We start from the raw sequence: 27,115 nt of genomic DNA on the forward strand, positions 1-27,115 counted from the left end.
ATGAGGAATATAAGGGTGAGTCGAATGCTGCAGCTGTCCTTCGTGCTGATGGGACTCTGTCAGGCCCGCCGAGACCATCCACCAGGCGATCCCTCTGCATCACAGGAGTCAGGTGAGGTCCCTGTGTCCCAGCTCAAAATGCTCTCGCTGGGTCTGGCTCACCTGCTGAAGGGGGTGGAGGAGAACGCTGGGAAGCTGGAGCAGCAGGGAGAGCGAGTGGCAACAGAGTTGGACGGGGCCACCAGGAGTCTGGAGAGCCTCCGAAAGCAGAGTTTGCAGACAGGACGGACTCACAGGCAGGTGAGGAAGAACCACATTTCTGAAAAATCAAATACAAAACGAACATTCACTTTGGAGACAATACAAATCTTGGCCTGTTTGTCTGAGCCACAAACCCACAACCTTTTGTTTCACTTATACATTTTTGACTTTAACATTTGAAAAGAATAATTCTTTCATAAATGTTAACCTCTTTGAAGCCCTTATCAACACAACAGTGTATCATACTGTGTTCTGTATCCACTTGTTAAGGCACTTCATTTAAGCTCTTTCTGCTGGGTTAAATAGTCCACATCCACTTTTTAGACTTATTATGTGTGGACAGAGCAGTTCCAGTTGTACAAGAAAACTATGGGTCATTAGAAGTACTGTGGAGCTTATTAAAATATTTATTCAATAATAATCTGATCATGTTTGCTGTTTTGATGTTTTTCTGGTTGATGTGGTTTGTTTTTTGATGTTTATGTGGTGTATATTGTGGGTAATGCATGTAAAATGATTAATAAAGAAAACCCTCAAATACCATAACCACTAACCACAAGTTTTTATGCTTTTAACTGTTGAAGCAGTCTGCTCAAGGCTCACTTTTGTGGACATTAGTAGATTTTCAGCTTTTATTGATTTTTAAAAAAATGTTTAATTTTCACTTTCATCATTTTTATTCACTTTTTGGGTTCACATTGTTCTTTTTCTAAGTCTGTCTTAAAACAATGCTCACATGCCCCTTTGTACAATGAAATAGTGATTAGTAACTATAATCACTCCTCTAGTCCATTCTACAGCCCTGAATATTAGGCCTCTGTGGATTCTTTCCTAAGTAAGAACAACATTCTTTCATTGTGTCATTATTACCTCAAGTGCAGCTCAGGAAGAAAACACATTCCATGGAAGCACAAAGAGGGACTTCAGTGCTGACAAGTCAGTGTCTTTGGTAGATATTCACTCAGAAGCCTCTTATTATCTTCATCTGAACATAAGAAAGCATTTTTGCGTGTGGATTTTGTCTCCTTCAACATAAATATGGCAAATATGGACCATGTCAACCAGTAGCTGTTCAAGTGAACCTTTCCTTTCATCCTCTATATTTGTGTGTGCATACAGATACTGTGAAACATTTTATTGCTGTGAATAATGTGATATGATGTATTGTTCTTCAGGTGAGGAAGGACCTGCAGGTGATGAGTGCCAGGGGTGACAGGATGCGGAGGGCAGTCAGAGATCTGCAGAAAGGGATGGAGGAACTGGAGACGGAGCAGGAAGCCATGCAGCAACAGATGAACCGGATCCTCCAGGGAGTGAAGAGCCTGACCGAGCCTAGATCAGAGGGTCGAAGACAGCTCAATATCAGAGCCATGAAGGTGAGGGGAAGTAGGAAAAATCATAACTAAGAGGGGAAGTAGGAATTTGTTAGAGTTTTGCGTTATTGAACAGGTGTAGAATATACTATAGATAGTATGACTGCAGGTGAAAGGAAGGAATTGTTTTTCATCCCAGAAAAACCTTTTACAGATACACTATATGGCCAAATGTATGTGGACAGTAGTGTCTAAAACTTTAAATATTAAATATAACAATCAAATATGAGGTAACAATAGACTTTTCTGGTATTTTTTGTAGTTGATGTGCTGTAGTTGCTTCAAATTTTTCAGTGGAAGTGATAGATTTGACCATTTCTGCCCTTTCATATCTTTGATATATTATAGGTGATCGTAGATAAACAGTCGAGACGGCTTGCCAGTCTGACCTCTGAGGTTTCAGCCCGAGATAGAATGATTGACAGACGCCTGAAGCACATTGAAAACCTGGAGAAACAGGTATTTTCTTCTTTAAGCTTAGTTCTGTATTTTAACATACATATATACATATTGGTCTCGGATGTGGTCTTATCTACCTCTTTACTCCTTCCTTTTTGCTTTAAAGCTGTATATGAAGTTCTATATGAATGGAATTTGCTCTCTTGCTTGCAATTCTTTGACTTTCAATGTATGGTTAAAATGTTTAGTCCAAAATGTATAACACACCATCTAGAGTTTCACATCACATTACACAGTTTCACATCATTGTTATTAATAGTAGCAGAATTACTCTTATTATTAGTATTAAAAGTTGAAATATTTATGTTTTGTGTTATTTTATAATTGCCACATAGCTCATTAAATGTGTAGGTGATTATAGAAATGATTTAAAGTTAAAGATAGAGCTTTAATAGAGCCTTGTGTTTGCACTATAGTATGTTGTAGTTGTCTATGGCTATACAATAAAGCATCTTCACTGTATTTCTGACTTGTCCCTGTGTGCTTGTTTCAGGTGTCTGAGAACCTCCCAGCAGTGCTGCAGGCAGATTGTGACACCAACTGTGTCCAATGAGCACAGCTGCATCAACACAGTAACTCTGAGCGAATCCACTCACAAGCTGCAATAATTTTTCACTATTTTTTTCAAGCTGACAAAATAAACTGCTCTGACACTCACAAATAGATGCGCCACAATCAAGTCGTCCTGTTTGTCCAGATTGGCAAAATACACAATTGGGTTATTTTTGTGTGTTGTCCTCAGTGAGACGTGACTTTATTCAGAAATAAAATGTTCCTGTTCCTGAGTCATGTTGTTGTGGCTCTGATTTCCACAATATTGTGGTTGACAGCAGTGGTAATGCGTCTTGTGAAGATATTTTACGGATATACACCTAAATAAACAGACACTCACTGGAGTCAGAGGAACCTTCAGACTAACAGCAGCTTAGCGTTCAATCATCTAAAAAATAAGTACTCTAATCAAGTTATAGTTATAGTTATAGTAGAATAACCACATTTTACATTTTTAGAGACCAAAATTTAGATTGTTTATGGGATTACTGGGTATCATTATAATAATCAAAATCAGGACTAATTTGTGTTTTTAATGTGTTTGCTGAATGAATTCAAACTGATTGTTTGTTGAACTGTACACTCAGGTTATGTGCCATGGAAGAACACAGTAATATGCATGATGAAAGTGGTTTATAAAAATGTTGAATAATGTCCATTAAAGACAGTTGAATATTCTTTTAGCAGGTTTCAAAATATATATGTATATATATATATATACATATATATGTGTGTGTGTGTTTGTACAAGCAGATATTCCAGTCTACATACATAAAATGGCATAACCATTACATAACCTCACATTGTTGGATATGTTTATCTAAATGTCCTTACAGGTCAAATGTTAAGTTCAAGATACTCTGGAGTTATAGATAATGTTTGACCCTGCAAAAAAAAACTAAAAAAAAAAAATTTGCTCCTACTTGCACATTTGAAATAATATTTCTACAAAAATGATTTATTTTTTTTATTTTTTTTAAAGAGTGCCCAAAAAAAAGAAAAAAGAAGTGAAACGTCTTTTCTCAAAGTAGTTTAAACTGTTTTGCGAGATTTCATGAAATTACATTAAATCCAAGCAATTCTTAAAGCTACAGTAAGGTAACCGGCTGGAAATTAAGTTGTTTGTACGTTATCCTTGGTCACGACTGAGGTAGCAGATTTTGTAATTGACATGACATAACTACAGTTGATTGTAGCTTCACTGTAGCATGAGTGTTTATCCAGCTATGTTATTTACTGAAGGAAAACATAACCAACACAAAACCATTCTAAAAATAAATATCTGACTCAATATTGGCACATACTCAATATTAAAAGACTTGGATTTAAATCAAGTGAAGAAGAAAACATGACATTAAACTGACTGTTTGGTTCTCTGATGAAAAATCATGTTACTGTCCCAGTAGGCTTGTTCACTAATCCATTCATTGTTAGAGAATGGTTAAGATAGAGAAATATCACAGGAAAAATGTCAAAAGAGGATTTATGGAGGGGTTAATATCCATACCATACATCATATCTCATATATTCTTTACTTTTTTTTTTTCTTTTTTTCTTTTTTTTTTTTTTTTTTTAAGTAAAATACATTTAAAAGAAAAAAAAACACATTTTAGCTCAACAAAATCCCTTTGGCACAACAGTTAAAGGATTCAGAGCCATGACCTTATTATGATAAGCACTTATATATTTGAATCACTCTGGGATCCTCATATTAAAACTTACAAAACTGCAAAAAACAGAAACAGAACTGTATAAGATTAGGGCCAAGCTAGCCTTAAATATCTACACCTCATTATAGGGTCTAACTATTGCAGGAAATGACACTCATTTAGATCTGATAAAAGTCTCTACCGCAGAAGAGGTGAAAGATTTTCCCATATATGATCATATAAACTGGAAATCTTACAGCTTCAAGCCCAAGCCAGCAGCTCTGCACCTTCACAGCTGTCTTTCAGCCAAATGTGACAAAGGTTATGTGTTGAATCTTGGAGGGCCGAGCTGGTATCTGATGGCCTCAAGTCACCGCCAATGAGCAGGCAGTCTGTCCCCTCTGGTGTTCCCAAACAAACCTCCAACAACTCGAACTCTGGCCCACTTACAGGACAAGAGAGAGACAACCAAAGAGTTGTGGAGAGAGAAAAAAAGAGGAAGTAAGGCAGTGAGAAAAACAAATTGTTTTCAGGAGTAAATAATCACAATACAAAAGCGAGTACAAAAAATGAGGAAGGACCCACAAAGCAAACAAAGCGAGAGGAGAAAGAACAGAAATTTGAACTCAAAAAGCAAAAATAAAAACAAGTGAAGTGGGTTGGTGCAGGGAGTGTGTGTCAGGACTAACTATATACCAGTAAGTACAAGTAAAGCACTGGGTTGAACAGCTAACACAACGGGCTGCTATCAGGAGGTTTGTCTTTATGAAGAAAAAGTATGAAGTCATGGGATTCAGAGCAGACTACACAGTCAGAACATCTCTTTATAGATGTTAACATCACTGTGGTTGAAAATATGTCATGCAGTATTCAAACCAAAACCCCTGTATGAATAAATCTATATTTTAAATGCAATGACTGGAACAAAATCCTATTAATTCCTGCAGAGTGGTTTAGATTTCCTGCAACATGCGATACACAGCAGCTCATATTATTACTGAATATGACACAGTGCTGGTATAGAAGGAGACGGTTTGGCATGTGTGCCAGTGCTGCAATAGCACTCCCCAGAGGTCAGAAAGAAACACTGATTTATGTTTATAGGCCTGCTTCTGTGCATGTCAACATTTAAAGTACTCTCATGACTATCCTACAAAAAAGGCACATTTTCACATCATATTCTGTAATATAATGTAATATAACTTTTATCCTTTCTCCACTGGAGTCATTTTTGTTCAGAGCTCAGAGGAAACACCGAATGGTGGACAATAACTAAGTAAATGTACATTTTTTAGGACCTTTATAAATGAACTCCACTAATTTTGAGAGGGAAAACTTTTTTACTCCTTTTTACTTTCTAGATTGAGATTTTACTTCGATATTTTACAGTAGTTCCCAACATTGCGGGCTTTTAAACATTCTGGTTAGGGTGTTTTGTCACAGGTCAGCAGCTCCACCAAGTGATGAGAAAGATTTCTTCTCTAAACTTTATTCATTCAATTTAAACACTACATTTTGAGACCAAAAGATGTAAAAGTATGCAATATTTCATTAAAAAGGCAAATATTAGGGAAAAGTCCCCCCAAAAAAATTAAATACATTTGGAATGACATGGGCAAATGTTTCAGTGTTTGAGCTTCACACAGGAGGACTGTTTCTGAAGTCATCTGCAGAAGGGGGAAATGTCCTCTGTTCCCACTGAAAATCTGATTTTAAAGGTGCAGTGTGTAGAATTTACCAGCATCTAAGCAAAACGGACTTGGCAGAAATTGAATATAATATCCATAAGAATGTTTTAATTAGTGTATGATCTCCTGAAAATAAGAATTGTTGTGTGTTTGTTAGCTTAGAATAAGCACTTTATATCTACATAGGCAAGAAGCCTACCATGGGGCACTGCCATGTTTCTACAGAGGCCCAGAATGGATAAAAACACTGGCACTAGAGACGGCCCTTTGTAATTTTTTTTTCAAGTTTCACTGCCAGTGTTGATCCTCCTACACACTTGAAAGCGACGTGGGAGGGCACCTTTCAGCACAATTTGTGACATTACTACTAATTTGGAAGCCAGTCCTGTTCCAGTTTGCAAATAAAGAAAGAGTGATGTGGAAATATGAAGCAGAGTATGTATGATGAAATATATCCACATGTTTATAGATTATTGAATTGTTAATGAGGGAAAAGGGGAAAATGCCATTTTAAGGATTTGTTGAAAAACCATGTCAGACACATAACTCTTCTAACAATTTTTGATATGTCTTAAAATATTATATAGGGTGTCTTTAACCCTCCTGCTGTCTTCCCGTTGCCTCCTGGGTCAAAACTGACTGGGTCTGGTTTGATTGTTTATAAAGGATAATGTGTAAATTATGCCCCAGTTCTGTGTTATACCTTTATAGCCAACTTTATTCCTACTTAATACCACAGGTTTTACAAATATGTTTGGAAATTTTAGTCAAGTGGCCTCATTTAAATTAAATTATACCTCATTTTTGTCTTAACACCTGTTGTCCTCCCGGGTCAAAACTGACCTGAGGACAACTGGAAGGTTAATAATACACTTTTATACGTTTTACACTTTGAAAAGGTCACATAAAGACATGAAACAAATTAAAATATTATCAAACTGAAACACAAATACATACCTAAATGTGAACTCAGGCCTTTCTAACAGTTTTTTTCTTCTGATTCCTGTAGGCTGTGCAATACTAACAAGTACAACTCACGTAGGCAGAGGGGAACACAACAGGTAGGCGGAGAGAGAGAGACAGCAGAGAGAGAGAGAGAGAGAGAGAGAGAGAGAGAGAGAGAGAGAGAGAGAGAGAGAGAGAGAGAGAGAGAGAGAGAGAGAGAGAGAGAGGGAGGAAGTGGTGAGGATGCTTTAGTCGCAGCAGCAGCATTTCACATTTCATCTCACCATCGTCAGCCTGCCACAGAGTTTTTTATCACAAACACCGGTGTGTGCTGTTCAGGTAAGAGGGCAGACAGCGTTCATTTCTCATCATCAGACCACGCTTTTCTTCCTGTCAACGTCATCCTGAGAGAAAGAGAGAAAGACCAACTTGTATTAACTTTTAACTTCAGTTTACTGCGTGAATGACACACCGCTGTAAGTATATCGTACGTGCTTATTTTATTTGCTGTTGTGAATAATAATAATAATAATAATAATAATAATAATAATAATGATGATGATGATGATGATGATGATGCTGATGATGATGATGATGATGACACTGCCAGACAGCGTGTTGGCAGTCTGTGCGTCGCTCAGGAGGAAGAATGAGGAAGATGAGTTGGTGATGATATCAGAAGAGGAAACTATAGCTCCACTTCCCTTCAGTCCCTTCAGTGTCAAGAGACAGAAAGTAAAATGTCGGAAATCATAAACTGGAGGAGGTCGCCGTTTGTTTTACATGTATGCAAAAAAAAAGAGAGAGAGAGCCGCGGTGAGCGTGTCGTGAGAGAGGTTTAAAACATCATCCCCCCTCCTGTGTTCACCTGAGCCTGACAGGTGTCTCTATCTCACACACGCACACGCGCACACACACATAGACACACACGCACACTTCTCTAAAACGAACAATGTGTCTAAAACAACACACCTGTGATGAATACCTGTGTGACACCTGTGAGGCTCAGAATGAACTATTTTAGAGGGATGTGGATTCAGGGTTCATGATCAATGCTGCTAATGATTATTATTTTCATTATCGATTAATTGATTAGTTGTGTCATTCTTAAAATGTCAGAAAACGCGAAAATTGTTGACCACTGTTTCCAAAGAGAGCTAAAGAAACCAGAAAATACTCAAATATCTATTAATCAGTTATTAAAATGGTTGGGGATTATGTAATAACTGAAAAACTGATCATTAACCGACAAATCATGCTTTTACATCATGGTAATTATTATTTATGACAGTTCAGCTGATGTGATTGTAGTATAATTGCTAAGAATAACCTACCTGATCTAAATTTAATATCATAAATCAAATGAAGCATGCTGGCCACCATAAAAACATAATTAAGTAAATGAATGGACAGACACGAAAACTAAACCTGAAAATGCAAAACCTTTATGTAGATGTCTTAATCTGACTAATACACATTAAACAGGCGGCATGTTTAAAGGGGAAGTCCACCAAAAAACATCAGAGTATGTTTACAGGCATTGGGCAATACCATCCTGTGGTAAGTGGGGAAATTAAAGTGGTATGAAGCATTTTGTGGTTCCACAGGGAAATGTCTGTTCAATTGCTCTATCGTGGTGTCCCTTGAGTGAGTGTTGATTGGGGCTGAAGATTTACAAGAGTGAAAGTGAATAAAATCAGGGGGTGTGAAGTTTAGAAAAAAGTGAGATGACTAAACCTCTGTAGCCCACTCCTCATATCTGATTCAGATTAGCAACTCCAGGCCACGTTGGCAGCTACTAGCATCACTTCATTCATACATTTTTTTTAAAGAACAGTCCATTATGTTGTACAGTATAATGCTAAATGGCCGGGGAGAACTCTTGGAAATGTAGACAGAACTAAACTAAACTAAACTACGCTATGACATGCAGTCCAAGTTAAATCTACATCTTCAGATACAGCTAAGACCTTGCAGTTCTGTATTTGTTACAGTCTACCAAACACTACCTGTTTTACATCCACAGTTGACTGGGTTTTTTTCCTGTTTTTTTGTTATATGCATGTTTATTTTAGCATTTCTAGTGCATTTTTGAGAGTTTTTTGTTTGTTGTCATTGTTTTGAGTAGAAAGCCATGCTATGCAAACTATGCAGAAGTTAGAACACTAATGCACGTATGAATTCTTAATCCGATATGTTAACACCCACGTTGTGTTGTTACATCACTTGGTGTGTTTTCAGCAGAGGAAACCTGAAATGAACCAGCAAAGGACTGTGCGTACATACTGTATAATTAACCCCATGCGCTACTGTCGCCGCTAATCGCAAAGCCTTTTGGTGTAAATACCTCTAATTTGAATACTGCAACCTGGAGAATTGCTAAGCAGATGCTTGAGAAACAAACCTTCTTATGAATGCGCCCCTCCCTCCCCATGAGTTTCATTCCCCTCGATTCAGACCACAATACCACATCCTGAAGCAGTTTCTTAAAATAAACATTGTCGGCTTGTCTGTCAGATCTGTGCTGGATTTTGCTGCTTCACTTGAGATGCAAAAAGTTTTTCGGTGGGAATGTAACTTTTCATGTTTGGTACACTAATGTTTGCATCTATACAGGGCCTAAACAATAACAAACTATTCAGTACGTATGTGTGAGTATATTCACCTATTTTATTTAGCTGCTGCCAGGATTTAAGACTGTTGATATTGACATGATTGATTGATTATTGACTTTGAATAAATAATTATATCAGCTTTGGACCAACATCAGCCCCTCTGGTCCATCAGTCATTTTGAGTTTTGACAATTGTAGTCGCTGTTGGGACAGAACATTTTCATTGTAGATGTTCATCATAGACATCATTGACTTAATAAGTAATTTAGCAGTTTTTATTACTGATCCACATACAGTGAGGACAATGATTTGGCCTTTGTGGAGTCTTAATTGTGTTATATTATCAAAGTGCTGACTGCCAAATCTTTTATAGCTGCTAATAACAGCTCGTTGTTGCAGCATATGTTTTGTGATCGAAGTTACATACAGTAAAATTGCAGATGATATGGTTTTAATCATGATACAGTGAATCCTTTTTGGGTTTTTGTCTGTACTTGGTAGACATTAATTGGTCGACTCTACATCATTTACAGTCCAATGTGACGTAGAGTACCTTTAGAATCTAGTATACTGCATACATTGGTATTTCATTTCGGTATTTTAACCCTCCTGTTGATCTCAGGTCGATTTTGACCCAAGACAACAGGCATTAACTCAAAAATGAGATATCATTTCATGTAAATGAGGCCCATAATTTCCAAAAATATGTAAACCTGTGGTAATAAGTTGGAATGAAGTTGGCATGAAGTTGTCTTGGATGATAATTTATACCATATGTTTTACAAACAGTCAAACCAGACTGGAACAATTTTGACCAGGAAGGACAAAAGTTCCATGGTCTACAGGAAGACAACAAGAGGGTTAATTAAAAATATTAGGTTTTAAATATATGCCCCTCTAAAACTTTTTGGATCAGCTTTCATGCTCCAAAAAGTTAGAAACAAAAATTAATTTCACTGGAAAACAGAAGTAAATGTTACCATTCTTATGAACTAGTGGATAGATCAGCAATATTTCAGTAGCAAATGCCAACAGCTAGACTATGTCTTCATGAAGCAGCTGACTGTTTATTTGTTCTTTCCACTTCTTTTTTTCTGTTTTGGTCATCACCCTCTCCTTTTGAGTACTGAGTTCCCTCTATGTACTGTTATAAAACAGGGGGATTTGGTAATGATTTTCCAATCCTTCTTAATTAGGATCAAGGGTTATTGTGAAGGACTATAGAGTTAAAGACTCACACAAACACTGAAGGTCCTTCAGAACATAGCAGTGCCCCAGACTGAAAGGTCTGCACACTTTAAGGCTCTGTAAGTTCTTTACTAACTAATGTGCTTTGCTTGGACATTCAAATGCTTCACACTTTGTAACTGCTCTTCTCTCTACCTTATCTACAGGAGCGGTCTACCTGGAAAATGCAGTTTCGGTAAAGTTCGTTCAAGGTAAATCACAGCGTCCGTCATCATTGAGAGTAAAAAAGGAACTCAGTCCGCCTCACAGTTGGAGGAACGACATCCGAGCTTCCCTCTTATCAAGTTCTCTCTGTCCAAAAGATGTCAAACGCCAGCTCTGACAGTATAGGAAGTGGAACCAAAACGTCTAAAGTGTCAAAAGATCATAAAAAGGTAAGGATGTCATTGTTAATGATGAAATTCATTCCAGAGAGCGAAGAATGTGACGCTTACTATTACAAAATCCTTGATATCAAGTTTTATGTTTTAAAATATAGGCTTTTTAAGGCCACATGGGACACACAGTACAGTTCTATGAATATACAGTATAAATAATGATGAGAAATATCAGTAAAACAATGAGTAACACATGTGCGTTATATAACAGAGCTGTATGGTGATGGAGGGAACAGAGCGGTGGTGAATAACGAGGTGATTAGGTTGATCAGCTTCAGTTTCTGGCTTACAGAGATATTTCAGTGCAGTACATTTTGTTGATGGAACATTCTAAAATTAGTGTTTGGCTTTGCATTTTATTTCACTGTATTGGTGTTACCTTTTAGGCGCAAAGCATGGCTGTATCAACGTACAACCACGGAAACCAACCCCAAAATAACCTGTCAATGTGACATTTCAGACACAGTTTATACATCTTAGAATTGAATACAGTTTGGTTAGAATTGTAGGCCTGGTAATATGGAAAAGAGTTTCCTTTTTTTTTCTTCTTTTTTTTTTTTCTTTTTTTTTTTTTTACAAATATGTCTTTTTTTCATCCTTGTTATGGTTTGTTAGCCCACAGCTGCTGCCCTGAAAGGAGCTATTCAGCTGGGGATTGGCTATGCAGTGGGAAACCGCAGCTCCAAACCAGACAGAGATGTTCTCATGCAGGACTTCTCTGTGGTGGAGAGTGTCTTCTTGCCCAGGTACACACTCACTAACACATATATTCACCTATATTAAAGAAAAAGAATTTTGTTTTTATGCCCACGTCAGTACAATGGTGGCTAATGGGCATGTCGTTTGTTCTTCTCACATTTGAAAAACCGAAAAAACAACATGTGTCTCCTTTTAATCACTTAATCTTAGCAAACATTTTTTTCAATGTGAGTGAGCTGACCTAGACAGGCCTTATTATATTTGCTTTGGCTTATTTTACAGGTCTGTAAGTCCTTAATAATTGGTATTTCTTTATCTGTGCAAATGGGACTATGTTCTAAAACAGTTATTTGAGTTTAGTTAGTGCTCTCTGGGCTAGACTCACTATATTACACTAGCAATGAATTAGAATACAATTATAGGAAGTGTACCAACTGAATACTGTGTTTTTCCAGGAAGCCTGCTAAGAATTTACAAAAACAGATCAGTTCCTATGTGTCCATAAAACAAAGCATCAAATATTTAACCTTCCTTTATCCCTCAAAAACAGCAGTATACAGATGTATCGTGTATGTTAATAAAAATAGGGAAGTCCTTTTCAGACACAACATGAATATTTGTGGTTTTAGTAAGCAACCCATACATTTCAGCAGTAATATGTTGCAAACAGCTACTGATGTTTTTCTCACACTAACTTCAATACATTTTATTTGTCTTCCAGTGAGGGCAGCAACATGACCCCAGCACATCACTTCCCAGATTTCCGTCTGAAAACGTACGCACCGCTGGCCTTTCGCTACTTCAGAGAGCTGTTTGGCATCAAACCGGACGACTATCTGGTGAGTGTCGACGCCCAGTTGAATTCACTTCATCATTCTGATTCAGCAGCATTTGGTCGGAAGTTTCAGTTGATATGATTGCAACACATTGTTATGGTAAGACTGTTGTGTTATTCTGAATTTCAGTACTCCATGTGCAACGAGCCTCTGATCGAGCTCACCAACCCCGGTGCCAGCAGTTCCTGGTTCTACCTTACCAGCGATGATGAGTTCATCATTAAGACTGTGCAGCATAAAGAGGCTGAGTTCCTGCAAAAGCTGCTTCCTGGTTACTACATGGTAAACAAACACTCTCTCTATATTTATATGCACACCAGCATATATTTTTGTCAAAGGGTTAAAGGTAAAAGTGACAATTTGGACTTAAAGCTGCCTTGTGAACATTTAATTCCACACAAAACACTGTTGAAATTCCTATTTTAAAGGTGCAGTTTGTAGAATTTAGTGGCATATAAAGCAACGGACTTGGCAGAAATGAAATATAATATTCATAACTATGTTTTAAACAATAAGACTTGTGCTGTCAATACCTTAAAATGAGTTCATTACATCTACATGGGGGGTGAGTCCTCATCCACTGATGCCACCATGTTGCACCACCATGTTTTTACAGTAGCCCAGAATGGACAAACCAAACACTGGTTCTAGAGAGGGCCTTTCATGTTTTTCACAAGTTTCGTGACCACTGTAGGTTCCCCAATCATGCATGTTCAAACTATTCCATAAAGGATCATGTGGCTGCAGGTTTTCATTCCAACCAAGCAGGAGCACACCAGGCTCATTTAATCAACTGATCTCAGTCTTCAGACAGTTAATTGATCGAATCATATGCTCTTGATTGATTGAAACAAAAACCTGCAGATACACAGCCCTTGATAAGATAGTTTGGACATACCTGCCTACATGTTTGGAATGGGAGGGGTTCGGTATTCATTTGGTTGCAATCTGTAATTTCTGGTTATACACTGCACCTTTAAATCCTGCATTTTTTACATCCTTGTTTGGCAATCTTCCTCTTCCCAGCCTTTGTTGGTGCATTACTTCATTTCTTTGCCTGTTATTGCCACCAATTGATCAGCAGAATAATTTGAAACAAGCAGCAGGAATACATGTCACATGGTAGTTTAAAAATGGGCTGCAAGCCAAAAAAAAGAGACAATTTCAGAGTCACATTGACCGATACTATGAAGCGATATGTATAATTCAGAGAAGGGCAGTTTTAGCTTGCTGCAGTCTCGTAAGTGGTTTTCTCAAGATGCGCTTTTGATAGGATGTTACATCACTTTTCTTGCACCTTCCTCTGTGGTGCAAACAAGATTCATACATGCATCTGGCTTTGATGTTGTTTGCAATCTCTCTTCATGCATCTGTTTTGACTGCAGTTGCCATAAATTCCCCTTGTTGTATATTTTCTACTATACAGCATAACTCACTTTGCAGTAGAAGACTTTCATCCACGTTTTTTAAAGTTCCCAACATTGTTTGCTGCAAAAGTTTTAGAAATTTTCCATAAATAACTAAAAAATAACAACAAGAAAAAGATCATGTACAGCTTTTGAAGGCTTACATGTCATTGTTATTTCCTAAATCTAGATTAACTAGAGTAACACATGGATGTGGCAGTATATCTGAGAATACATATACATGTACTGCAGTAACCCTAAAGATGTGCATTTACATGCAGCTGGGTGATGATCATTTCTCCTGTTTTTGAGCAGGTTCTGTGGTTAGAGAGCACAGGTTTTCCTGTGTGGGTGTGTCCTTGAATTTTGCAGATGACTTACTGTTCAGCTGTTGTTTCTGGCCTGTTTGTGGTTATTTTTTTGAAGTTGCAGTTTCCTTTTTTGTTTCAGGCTTTTCATTTAATTATTTTGGACAAGTACTGATCTTTACTTCCATTCCTCTGCACTGGTTTCATTGGCTTTTTTATGGATCCATGTCTAACGTAAAGAATCGAGGTTTCATGGTTTAAACTGATATCAAAGCAAAGGGATAGCATGTGAGACTTTGGGATGATCCCAATATTATTCTCAAGACATTATGACTTTTGCTTTTTTATGGATGGAAAAACTCAACATCATACTTAACATTTTACCCTGAATAAACAACCTGCTTTGTCTTCGTTATTGCAGAATCTGAATCAGAACCCAAGGACTTTGCTGCCCAAATTCTACGGCCTCTACTGCATCCAGTTAGGCGGTGTTACCCTCCGCGTGGTGGTGATGAACAACGTGCTGCCGCGCGCCATGAAGATGCACTACAAGTACGACCTGAAGGGTTCCTCGTACAAACGCCGTGCCTCACGCAAAGAGCGCACAAAGTCCTCACCCACCTTCAAAGACCTGGACTTCCAGGAGATGCACGAGGGTCTGCACTTCGACCTGGACACCTACAACTGCCTGATGAAGACTCTACAGAGGGACTGTCGGGTGTGTTCACGTTAAAATCTTCTATCTATTCACACAGTGGGATATTATGTTGGTATTATGATTAATTTAAACTTCAGAATCGTTTTAGGGAAAGTGCATACTTCAAAATTCAAGCAGAATTACAGACGTTTGGTGGAGAAATCATTATTTTTACTTGGTTATCTTTCTAATAACGTTGTGTGTTCACAAAATCCTGTTAGATATTTCAATTATTTAAACACTTAAACACAAAGTATTTGTTTAATGAAAGATTCTAGAGACTACAGTGTTCATTATACTTCAAAATGTATTGGACAGAACAACAACAATCTAAATCATCTACTGGTGATTTTTATGTTTTTTTGGAGCATTCCTAGTAAGTAAACGTTTAAAATTAGCCCTGAGGTAGTGGTGGTGCTGGAGGTAAAGAAATTTGATTATTAAATTAAAGGTCTTTGTCATCCGAGAGGCAGGAATTTGATACAAAACTTTGATGGAAATCTGCTCATTTGTTTGTAAGATATCTCGTGCTGAATTTGACATTTTGACCTGAGTTGCGCAAAAGGAAAATTCATATACCATGAATATATAATATCTAAAATTATTTGGAATACGTCTAGACCTGTACATATTATTATCATAACTGTTAAATCTGTGGAAATATAGACTAAATTAAGTATATATATCAAAAAATATTTGCAAACTCCCCCCCACAAGAATAGTCCAAAACACATGGATAATTATATAAAAACAGATAAGCAGCAATGCTAAGTGATAAATGTATGATCAAAATGTTTCCTTTCCAATCAAGTAATCAACATTTCACTGCAGCACTCACTTGTGGCTTTAATCTTTCCTCAATGCAGCCTGAGCTGAATTCGGCAGGTGATCAGCGCACCACTTCGATAACATTATGCAACCATGACAGCCCATTTCTATGATTCACGCCCCCACAGTACAGTTCAGTCTTGAGCTGTTATGATGACCTCATTAGTGCCTGCCTGGTATTTGATTAGTGTGAACCAACAGTGGCCACTTGATGAGGGAGGGGGGATTAACACCCAGCAGAGAGGAGCACCTGACTCATATGATCAGGCTGAGCAGCTGGACTCTGGAGCACAAACAGGCCCATCTGAGTGTACTGTGTTCTTACTGGGCAATTAGTGTGTTAGGTAACTCAGTGCGTATTAAATGCCTCTTTTGTTTGTGAGTTATTTCATAACATCAGTGTTTGGTCACAGGGATTGAGGCTTATGTTTGACTGAACTCCCAGATCCAGTTTTAGCCCCTTTAACTGGGACCTGCTTATGTTTTGAAGCCCTCCAGTCAGCAAAGTGGTTCTTCTTCTTACTTTAGTTGAATGTTTGAGCTTCGCTGTGCAGAACGACGTACATGCAGAGTGTGACACTGGAAGCTGTTTTCACTTTCATGAAAGTTGAAGGTTGCTGATAGTGAAAAGTTTTTATGACCTCATCTAAAGTCTGAGTTAAAGGCGTGTACTTACGAGCAAGATTTGCGAAATCACAACTAGTTTGGAGCCAATTGAAGGCCTGCATACAACTTACACAAGTGTGATGTGGAAACTTGATGCCTCCAGTTCACATACACTGTGAAAGGCTTTACTGTACTTTACAGAGAAGTAAGAGAAATATTGGGTGAAGCAGTTCAAATGTTTGCATATTTGTAGATTCTGAATTTTTTTATAGTGAGAAGGAGATGAAGCAATTTTAAGAACTGTTTTACCGGGTAACTAATTATTTTGTATATGTCCTAAATCATGTCTGAGGGGGCTCTTTAAGAGACGTTTTCTGTGGATGGTTTAAAAAGTACATTTATGTGTTATTTACCAGTCAAATGCCTTATCACATTAATAAGATGCACATCACTAAATTGACTGCATCTGTAGAAAAAAGAGTTAGACATAATACCCAGCAATAATAACTGTTTGAGACTGTTTACTGCCATTGGGACATTTTTCCCAATTTCATACTACATAGCCATAACCATGTTTTCAGTATAAATGAACGTGTGTTGGGGTTAATGAGGAGGGACATGCATGCCTTCTATCATTTCAAAATAGAGTGTGTTTACAATTATTTAATAATTATAACCTAACATACCAACTGCATACTACAAATGTTAGTATATTTTAACAATTTGGTCATTAATGTTAAAAAATGCCTTCTAATGGTGACACAGTGATAATTAACTGGAGCAAATTCTATGATACAAGATTATAATATAAACAGCAACCTTTAGTTTCAATACATGATGGTCAGGTAACAAAACGTATACCAGGATATCTAACTTCTTACTGCCTACTTATGGGTTTCCATCTTTCATCAGGTCCTTGAGAGCTTTAAGATCATGGACTACAGTCTCCTGTTGGGGATCCACGTTTTGGACCGGAAGCCACTGAACCGGGGAAACCGATGCGACAGCAGGAAAGGACAGAAAGTCCTCTACTCCACTGCCCTCGAGTCCATCCAGGGGAACGTGAAGGACCCCGAACCAGTGGCAGATGACGAAACGTGAGAAAACTTTTTGCACATTAAGCATCTTTTTGTAAATATTTTAGGAATGATATTTAACGCTACCTGCAAACAGATCACTGCCATATGGATGATTTAATGCTGTGTGCAAAAGCATTACCATAACGAATGTAAAGGAGACTGTCATTTTTAAAGTAACACTTTCTTTACTCACTTACAAATCAAAGGGTCTCCAAACAAATTCAAAGTGTTTCATAGTGAAATAAACATTTGATATATGGAGTGATGGCTTTACTGATGCAATTCTGTTTGTAGGAGGTGTGTCTGTTTTTCTCCAATGTCTCACCTGCTATTTTCTCTGTTGAGTTTAAAAAGTGTCTTCTTCTGCTTTTTCTTCTGTCCTCTTACACAAACTGCTTTCCCACGAACAAAAACTCAGTGTTGTGAAATTTTCTGTCAGTCTGACACGGTCCAAATAACATACACTCAAATGTGGGCAAGATTGTCCTGATAGTGTCGCCATAGCAACCAAATTACAAAATTCACATGTGTCATGTGTGCGACAGCTTTGAATATTTCATTTAACTGTTGCAACAACTGTGGAGAAGCTGTCACACACTGCACCCTGAAGAGGAACTGATGTTGTTTTTCACAAAGATTTTATAATTTTTTTTTGAAAACCATCAAAATCTTTTTATTACAGATTGGGTGGAATTCCTGCCAGACATAAAGATGAGAACCTGCTCATCTTTTTAGGAATTATTGACATCCTGCAGTCCTACAGGTGAGCTTGCAGTATGACACATTCTCACACACACACACACACACACACACACACACACACACACACACACACACACACACACACACACACACACACACACAGGAATGTGTTTGGGTTTTGTTGCAAGTCACTTTTAGCCTTTAGTTTTACTTTTAGTAAATGTCCACAGACACATTCACATTTGACCAGAGGCTGTTAGTAGTTTTGAGGCAGACATTACTTATAAGTAAATACTGTTTCAGTATTTAATTATAATCTGTTTCAGTATTTAATTATAATCAACTAATAAATGGATACATTTACAACAGATAGCCGTTAAAGGTGCATTGTGTAGGATTCAGTGGCATCTAGTGGTAAGGTTGCAGATTGCAACTAGCTGAAAACCCCTGAACCTCTACCTCTTTTCCAAGCCTCTAGGAGAACCTATGGTGGCCATAAAAATTGTCAAAAATGCTCTTTTCTTTTCTTTTTTTTTTTTAAGATTTTGTTGGCATAGACACCTTTATTTGGCAGTAGACAGACAGGAAACATGGGAGAGAGAGAGGGGTGTGACATGCAGCAAAGGACCTTTCGGCCAGGATTTGAACCGGGGGCGGCTGTATATATGGCATGCGCTCTAACCACTCAACCACCTGCGTGCCCTAAAAGCCCTCTCTTGAGTCATTGTTTGGTTTGTCCATGCTGGGCTACTGTAGAAACATGGTGGGCTCCATGGAAGGGGACCTGCTCCCTATGTAGATATAAAACGCTAAATCTAAGGTAACAAAAACACAACAGTCCTCATTTTCAGCTGATTATACACTAATTAAAACATACTTATACATATTTTATTCAATTCTGTTCCACTAGATCCCACTAAATTCTACACACTGCACCTTTAACTGATGAAATTATCATTTAAATTCTGAAATAAAAAGGTTATAATGATAGTTTTGCTTGCTTTTATATTCTGTATTTAAATTATTGGTTAAGATAAAAATTTAAAATTGAATTACCATTTACTAATGTGTTGCCATATGATATTTCACAATTAATGTGTGTCCTGCTTTAATATTTACAGTTCATAGTCACTTTAGTTATGTGTTTTCTTTTTTAAAAATGTGTTCATTTATTCAAATTAAAATTGAAAAAATGTAGGATTATTTGGTCGGTTCACTCCAGACTCCATAGGCGGACATACAGAATATGTGCTATGTTATGACTATAATTAAACAGATGATGTTTTTAATTGATATTTGTTATTTTCAGGTTCATTAAGAAGGTGGAACACTCCTGGAAAGCTCTTGTACATGATGGGGTATGTAAGTTCAGATTGTCCCCCTCCTCCTCATTGTCTCTGTGTGTATGGATGTGTATAACTTATAGCTTTGTTTCCTTTTCAGGACAAGGTTTCAGTTCACAGGCCCGGTTTTTATGCAGACAGATTTCTGAAGTTCATGGGTTCAACCGTATTCAAAAAGATCCATCGTAAGTCACTCGGCTAACATAACTCCTTTGTATTCTGTATCCTATATAAACAGTCAGGTTTATTTTTAACACTTACCTCCTTTGTGTGTTTCAGCTCTAAGAGGAGCGTCTTCAAAGAGGAAGAAGAATTCCCTGTATGCAGCAAAGTCAGCCTCTCAGGAGTTTCTTTCCCCACAAAAGGAGGAGAAGGCGGAGAAGAGAGCTCAAAGCATGGATAACCTGGATGGAAATCGTAAGATTAATTGAATACTTTTTATTAAGGCATTTCTGTCATTTTTAGGGCAAACTTGTATTTGATTCACTGATTTGTTGTCTGCTTGTCCCAGCAGTTTACAGTTCCTCACAGCAGCCAGATCTTCTGCCAAGGACTACTGTTTCTTTTGAGTGCGACCTTAATGATGAAGAGGACATTGACAACAGGTAGCATACATGTGTGGCTTCTTTACAAGTCAGCTTTCTGGGAATTGAGAAAAGTTAAAGTAGTTTCATCACTTGACATCAGAAAACAGCTTTGTAGTTAGATACATATTTTATAGTTTTTTAAATCTTTCTTCTTAAAAAAAAGGCCCAATGTGATCAAGATGTACATAGAATTTAAAAAGACTGACTAGTTGGGTTGAGAGGGAGCTCATATATGAGACTCATCAGAAAAACACCAGTGTTAGTCATTTGTTTAAACACTTAAAAATTGTAAATAAGTGACCCCCCGTGGTTGTGTGAATAATGACTGCTATCTCTCACAATCAAAGGAGAGCGCTGTCAGCATCCCATCTCCAAGATTTAGCATTGTTGTCTTTTAAATATGACCACCCCTTGATGACAGAAGTGGCAGATCAGACAACACTCAAGCAAATGAAGCTCATAGTCATATGGGTCATTTTGTAATGCAAACATGAGTTTGGAGGCTTTCTTCAATTGTGAGTGAATGTAAGTCTTGAGTGAAATCATGAATATCATCAGAAGTGGAGCCACAAGCAGAAAACGGTCATTTAGTACTTATATACTTATTTACACTGTATTTATTTGTATTTATGTTGCAGTGAATACAGACGAGCCTCCAGTTCAACCATCGCTCTGGACGATCCTCTGCCGTCCCTCAGCCGAAGCCAGTCAGAATCTGAACTGGATGTCTACCTGGTATGAAATATTCTGTTTTATGATCTACATGCAAAACATTTCCAATTACAAGGTCTTCTGTATTTTTCTTACTATCAACAAATCCCTTAAAAAAAAGCCAACCAACAAAACCAACGATACATTAGTCTGTTTCTCTATATTTCTCTTAACATGTCTGTGGAACTCAGCACCAAGAGAAATAACACATTTCTAATCAAACTAATCTGAACCTTCACCTGTTACTGTAAGATTTTTATGTATTTTTAATATTATTATTATAGATTAAAAATAAATTAAAATGGATGTGACATCACCTATAGGTTTCTGAAGTGTAGGATTTATGTAAATAAAAATGAGAGGGAGTGGAGGGTACAAAAATGTAAATTTAGTCAAAGTAGCGCTAAGGAGGGACAAGCAAGCAGCAAATACTATGGCTGAGTAGCTAAAACTTTGCTAGTCACCAAGACACCCATTAAGTGAAATTTGAACTTCTTTTGTTCATTCATATCCAACCAGACAAGCAAAGAATATTAATCTTATTATCAAACAACTTTTGGACAATATACCATAAAATACAGATGACCATCATGAATAACAGTCTAAATATAATAAATTACAAGTATCCATACTGATAAATTGTAAAGCCCGTTAGTGATTCTAACTTCTCCTGCGGAATCCCTGCTGTTTGTTTTTATGTACTTTTGCTTTTCCTTTGTGCTAATTTAAAAAGCTACCTTTATGCAATAATTGAACATTTGGCAAAATACACTTGTCTTGTCAAGATTTATAGAAGCTGATTGATACCACTCTCATATCTACTAGATATAGTAAATATTATAATAATATATAATATAAGGCTAGACGCTAGAGCCAGCAGCCATTAGCTTAGCTTAGTTTACCATCTGGGAACAAAGAAACAGCTAGCTGGCTCAGAGCAGTTGCTAAGCTAACCAGCTGCTGGCTGTGGTTTGCTACCACATGAAAGTGGTATCAATCTTCTCAATTAAAGACACCGACAAGTTTACATCGCAAAATGTCCAACAATTTTTTACTACTGGTGTACAACAGAGTATTGGAAGACACAGTTATGGGAAGAAAATTGAGTTTAAAGTTGTAATATTTGGTGAAAAAAAGTCACAATCCCACTGCTCACTGGAGTTTAAAAACTTCAAATGATGTAATTTATTTTAATATGTTGAATGGGGGACAAAATGTTGGGAGTTATCAGGTCCTAAAACCCTGATTACGAGCCACCGTCAATAGATACAGATACACAGAAGAAGCGAAAAGACTGCTGTCACCCATTTACTTAATTACAATTCTAAAATGGTTTGTTCATTAACAGTATATTAATAGTTTCCCCCCAAAATTATAACAATATTTAAAATAAATAAATAAATATACAACTATATTCTTTTTTTTCTCATAAAATTAGGCTTCAGCTTCACTCTCAGATGTTTTATCCCCAACAGTGGCCTTCATACTGTGTGGTACTGGTGTATTTGGGTACACCAATCACAATGAACTTAGGGGTCACTGGGTGTCTCTGCATTTTCAGCCTCACAAAATCTCACCCAGGCGACCCAGCTGGAGTTGATCAGTCGTTTGTGTCCAAGCATCCATAAAGTGTAAGCAGCAAATGATCCATAAACTACTTTTTTGATTTTTTCATTAATCTTTTCTTGTGGGCAAAGACACTGTTTCTGCAAGTGTTGTCAGTTTCAGCTGCTGCAGCAGAAGCTGACTGGACTTAGTAGAAACATGTGGACTAAGAGTGAATCATAACAAACTAACCTTTATCTAAAGCCCTTACTATCCTTTACACACTTTTTCTACTTGTCACTCACCACTCTCCCAGCATGCTATCTCTCGTCTTTTTGGAACTTTATTCTTTGGTTGGTAGCTTTTGGGTCCCAGAGACACCATTGGCATCGTGTGACGTCTAGACTGTATGACTAAGCTGAGTTCTGCACCCTCCACTCCCTCTCAGTCCTCATGTCCATGTCAGCCTGTGAAAGCCTAAGGTCTTTGAATTCCCTGAATTTTTCTACAGCATTTCGCTTACATAACCACAAAATCCTCATTCAGGCTTATATGAAGCTGTTCGTCAGCCTACATTAAGCAGTTTCACTCAGGCTCTGTGGGAAGCCCGCAGACGTCGGGGTTAATCTAATCTCAAAGCCTCTTGACAGAAGACAGTAGGATTCAAACTCTATAGTGAGGATGAAAAGGAAAGACTTTGAACGTATCTGCCAGCCTCTATTTGTTCTCCTAATTATTCTTTTGTAGCTGTTTATTTGAATAGATGGTCTGTATGTTGCCAACTGTTTCTGACCCATACAATAAGGTGGTAAGAAATGAAAAATAAATACTGTTAAATGTCCCTTTAACAGACAATTGTCAATTGTCAGGCAGGAAGGAAAAATACACCAGGAAATATAAAATACTATGTTTTGGAGGTGCTGAAGAAAAGCATTTTTTTCAAGCTCCCAATAAAATGAGCTGATATTTAAACTAGCAAAGTCTCAAACATCCATGCAAAGGAAAACATATTATATGCATCCAAAAACTGACAGCTATACCAACAGAAAGGCGATGATGCAATACAAACATACTCCCATAATCCAAAAAGTGATTCATTATTTACATGAAACATACATTACACATTTTGAGAAATTTACAGTGGGAAAATATGTAAAGGGTTTGGTACCAGAATAAGACATCTCATCAAAAACAATGAAGGAGATGCCATGTTCTGTGGAATTCATTGATTTGATCATATTTATAATTTTAGATATAGCCTGTTTTTCTTCATGGATGTTTGTCAGAGAATGGAAAGCTCGAAATATTCAGTGTGAAGAAGTGTGAGAAAAATTAGGTCCAAAAAATGAGGCTGGATTTGGGCCTAAAACTGAGACCCAAACCCAGCCTCATTTTTTGGACCTAATTAGTAAACCAGACTTGTATATCCAAATTGGAGACCTGAACCCGACCTGAGACCAAATTTTTTTTTTGCCCTGTTGCTGCATTGGCTACACTCTGTCACCTATGTGTTCCTAACTGGACATTGTGTAATTATCACACACATGAACACAGATGATTGGAATGGTCAAAATACATTTCTTAATAGATTACATTTAAAATACCTCAGCTTGGTACTTTGTCAGGTTCAGACTGGGTTCGCAGACATCTAGTGTGGACTGCATATCACGCTCATCAGTGTGCTCTATGTCCGCCTTCTTTACTTTAAACAAGTGGGCTAAATCATGCAAAAACAGTGGCGTGGTCCTTTAAATGGCACAGAACTAAAACACAAGGCACGAGTAGTTATTCACTCAGACCATCGACCACTGCGTGAAGCATTATTTAAATGTCAAAATACTTTTTTGTGAGCTTCTTTTGAGTGACATTCTGCAGGTTAACACTGTCACTTCACTCCACAGCTATTATAAAAAAGTACTATATGACACTATGCAAAAATGTTATTTTAGGTTATATATAGCTTTTCGTTTTTGAACTTAAATTGCTTCACTAATTTTAATGTAGGCTTAATATGAAGGCTTTATATGTAGGCTCTGATGGGCAGGTTGGCATCCTGTGTGGCAGCCCCTGTCATCAGTGTATGAATGTGTGTATGAATGGGTGAATGGTTGAATGTGACATGTAATGTAAAAGCGCTTTGAGTGGTTGAAGGACTAGAAAGGCACTATATAAGTACAGTCCATTTAACATTTAATATATACAGTGAAACAGTAACTTAAACCCATACCCATTGTATGTGTAATAGAATTGCCTAGATTGTAAATTCCCATTCCCATACAGACTCTTAACATCAGCAGTTGTCCTCTGTTATCTAAATGACAAAGGATGAAAATAATACTCCTCTTTGTTTTCTAGTGAGGAGAAATGAGAAATGATGTCTCGCTCCCGCCGGCTGTATCGCTACAGGAGAAAGACCTCAAAGACATCAAGACCTTCCAGCAGTGTAAATGTGACACAAACTACAGACAGTAAAATGTTCATGTCAGTTTCTCCGCTGTGACGCTGTGCCTCTGACTTTCCTTTCCAGGTCAAAGTAAATGTGCCAAATCACTGGTTCTTTTGTAGTAGTAACATCTGTTGGTAACAGATGTTGATACAGTATGTGTTTATGTGTGTTAAAAAAAATCACTGAACACCGTGTGTTAAAACACTATGAAGCTGCTTCTTTTGCTCCTGTTACTGTGCACTTTGCTGCTAATTTAACAACAGTGCTTAAGAAAAAAAAATTGTCCTTCTCCTCTTATGCTTTTATTTTTGGACGTTCTGTACAAATGTTGAGGATCTCTCAGCGGCTGGATCCCTGAGGAAAGAGAGTGCCATTAGATTCAGCTTTCATCTTTAATAAAACTAATGGCTGTTATAAACCCTTCTGTATCCCAGAGGTAAATAATGAGCATATTGTATGTTATTTCAATTCATATTCTCTGTCAACATGCCTTAAAACTTTTGAAATCAGTGCTTTAATGTGTTTTATAGGCCTACAACTGTGTTATAGCAATATTTTGAACTTATATCTGTGAAATAAATTAATATTTAATGTCCTTATGTTGATCCCCTTCTTCTTTTTTGTGATTGAAGGAAATTACAAAAAAAACTCACAAAAACATATGCACATAAATCCAGTCAGTGGTTTCATTGTTTAATAGAAAACTGAAGTGAATGAACAAATTGAAAATATGTTGAATGTATTCTTGTATATTTAAAGGGTTAGGGTTAGGATTAGGGTAACTCTTTTTTCCCCCTTCTTGTTCCAACAGTTAATTGTTGCTCTGGCATTAGTAGTAAATGTGTGTTAATTTAACTCTATCAAGTTTTTATATATAAGTTCAATGTTTTACAAAACCAGATTGCCATCTATTGTTATATTTTATTTAGACACAAGGGGGCACAGCAATGATTCAGTCAAGTGTGTTAAGATGCTACAATGGATGATAAAGTTAAGGTGTGTCTTTACTTCTTATGTATGTATCATGTGTCCTTTTCTCTATATTATATTAAAGTCATATTTTTAGTTAACAGGCTGACTTTACCATGTTTCTGAATTATTTAAACGTCAGAGTAAAGAAAATGATTGTATTTTCATTCTGTGTGAATCTATCTGACTTGTTAAATTCATTTCTAATGTACAAAAAAATCCTATGTGTGTGTCTTCTCCCTCTGATGGTTTTACTGAGCAGAGTGTGAAGCCAACACTGCAGGTTTAAAGGATTTATGTCAATCTCACTCGATGAAAAAATTAACAAAGTACATTTAGTCGGTGTGATTTTTAAAGTAAGTAGCACCTGACTGGTGGATTTACATGTTGTGGAACTTAACATTTGCGCCTTATTGATGAAAAATGCACATATAATGCTGTGTATTTTAAATAACTATATATTGCATTTATAACATGTGCATGTACCCTGTGTGGGTAGCAGCACAGTAACATGATAACAGATGTGTGCAGAGATGGGATCATCTGGTTCACTCACCATCAGTCAGTAATTGTGTTGGCATTAAAAGTGATTTGTAGGTAGAAGTCAAGTAAGTTGAGATACTGAAGCTTATATATTGGAGGGCAAAATTGAACTTCATATTAGTATTAAGAACAAAGTCTATTTTCCTTTCGACTAATGTGAACATTAATAGACTATGTATGTATACTCAGGCAAATATTTACAATATAATTCTCAATATAATAACTCTTTCTTTATGTAGATTTGAAGAAAGAAAGAAAGAAAGAAAGACAGAAAATGTAATTCTATTGCTCTATTTCATGTGATTCACATGATCAGATATGAGATTTCACACGTTATTATATGTTTCATCGTAAAATGTAAGAAATCAAATGTGAAAATTCACTGTCTTTAATATGTTTATTTGTTATTTTATTGGAATGTTTATTTTATTTTAAACATGAAATTGTTGCTTTTTTAGTCTTGACTTTAATTCACTGTAGTGTAACCCAAGTTGTGATTTAGCACTCCAACACTTATTTTACACTCAAGTTCTATATCTTTATAATCTGACGGTGCAGACAACAAATGTCTACTTTGAGGATCTATTTTAGTTATGCATAAATTACTGAGGGTTAATAACATGAAGCATTACCGCACTTATACT

General features: G+C 37.0%; 2 protein-coding genes across 3 annotated transcripts; both read left to right on the top strand.

Annotated features, from left to right (window-relative positions):
* On the top strand, positions 1 to 2,713 carry LOC133995757 (uncharacterized). Its single transcript, XM_062435229.1, has 4 exons — positions 1 to 300; positions 1,437 to 1,637; positions 1,983 to 2,093; positions 2,587 to 2,713. The coding sequence occupies exons 1-4, from the start codon at positions 1 to 3 to the stop codon at positions 2,644 to 2,646; spliced, it is 672 nt and encodes a 223-aa protein (XP_062291213.1). The 3' UTR covers positions 2,647 to 2,713.
* A 4,471-nt stretch (positions 2,714 to 7,184) lies between these two features.
* Positions 7,185 to 26,013, top strand: pip5k1ba (phosphatidylinositol-4-phosphate 5-kinase, type I, beta a). Of its 2 annotated transcripts, none has more exons than XM_062434424.1 (15): positions 7,185 to 7,403; positions 10,936 to 11,163; positions 11,782 to 11,912; positions 12,587 to 12,704; positions 12,831 to 12,983; positions 14,837 to 15,133; positions 17,459 to 17,643; positions 18,308 to 18,388; positions 19,637 to 19,685; positions 19,771 to 19,855; positions 19,950 to 20,087; positions 20,182 to 20,275; positions 20,896 to 20,992; positions 22,530 to 22,599; positions 24,869 to 26,013. In XM_062434424.1, the coding sequence occupies exons 2-14, from the start codon at positions 11,092 to 11,094 to the stop codon at positions 22,566 to 22,568; spliced, it is 1,539 nt and encodes a 512-aa protein (XP_062290408.1). In that variant the 5' UTR covers positions 7,185 to 7,403; positions 10,936 to 11,091; the 3' UTR covers positions 22,569 to 22,599; positions 24,869 to 26,013. The 2 variants fall into 2 exon arrangements, with proteins under 2 accessions (XP_062290408.1, XP_062290409.1); XM_062434425.1 differs by having other exon boundaries at positions 20,185 to 20,275.
* The last annotated feature ends 1,102 nt before the right edge of the window (positions 26,014 to 27,115 follow it).

Source organism: Scomber scombrus, chromosome 15 (genome assembly GCF_963691925.1).
Source record: "Scomber scombrus chromosome 15, fScoSco1.1, whole genome shotgun sequence".
NCBI classification, from domain to species: Eukaryota; Metazoa; Chordata; class Actinopteri; order Scombriformes; family Scombridae; genus Scomber; species Scomber scombrus.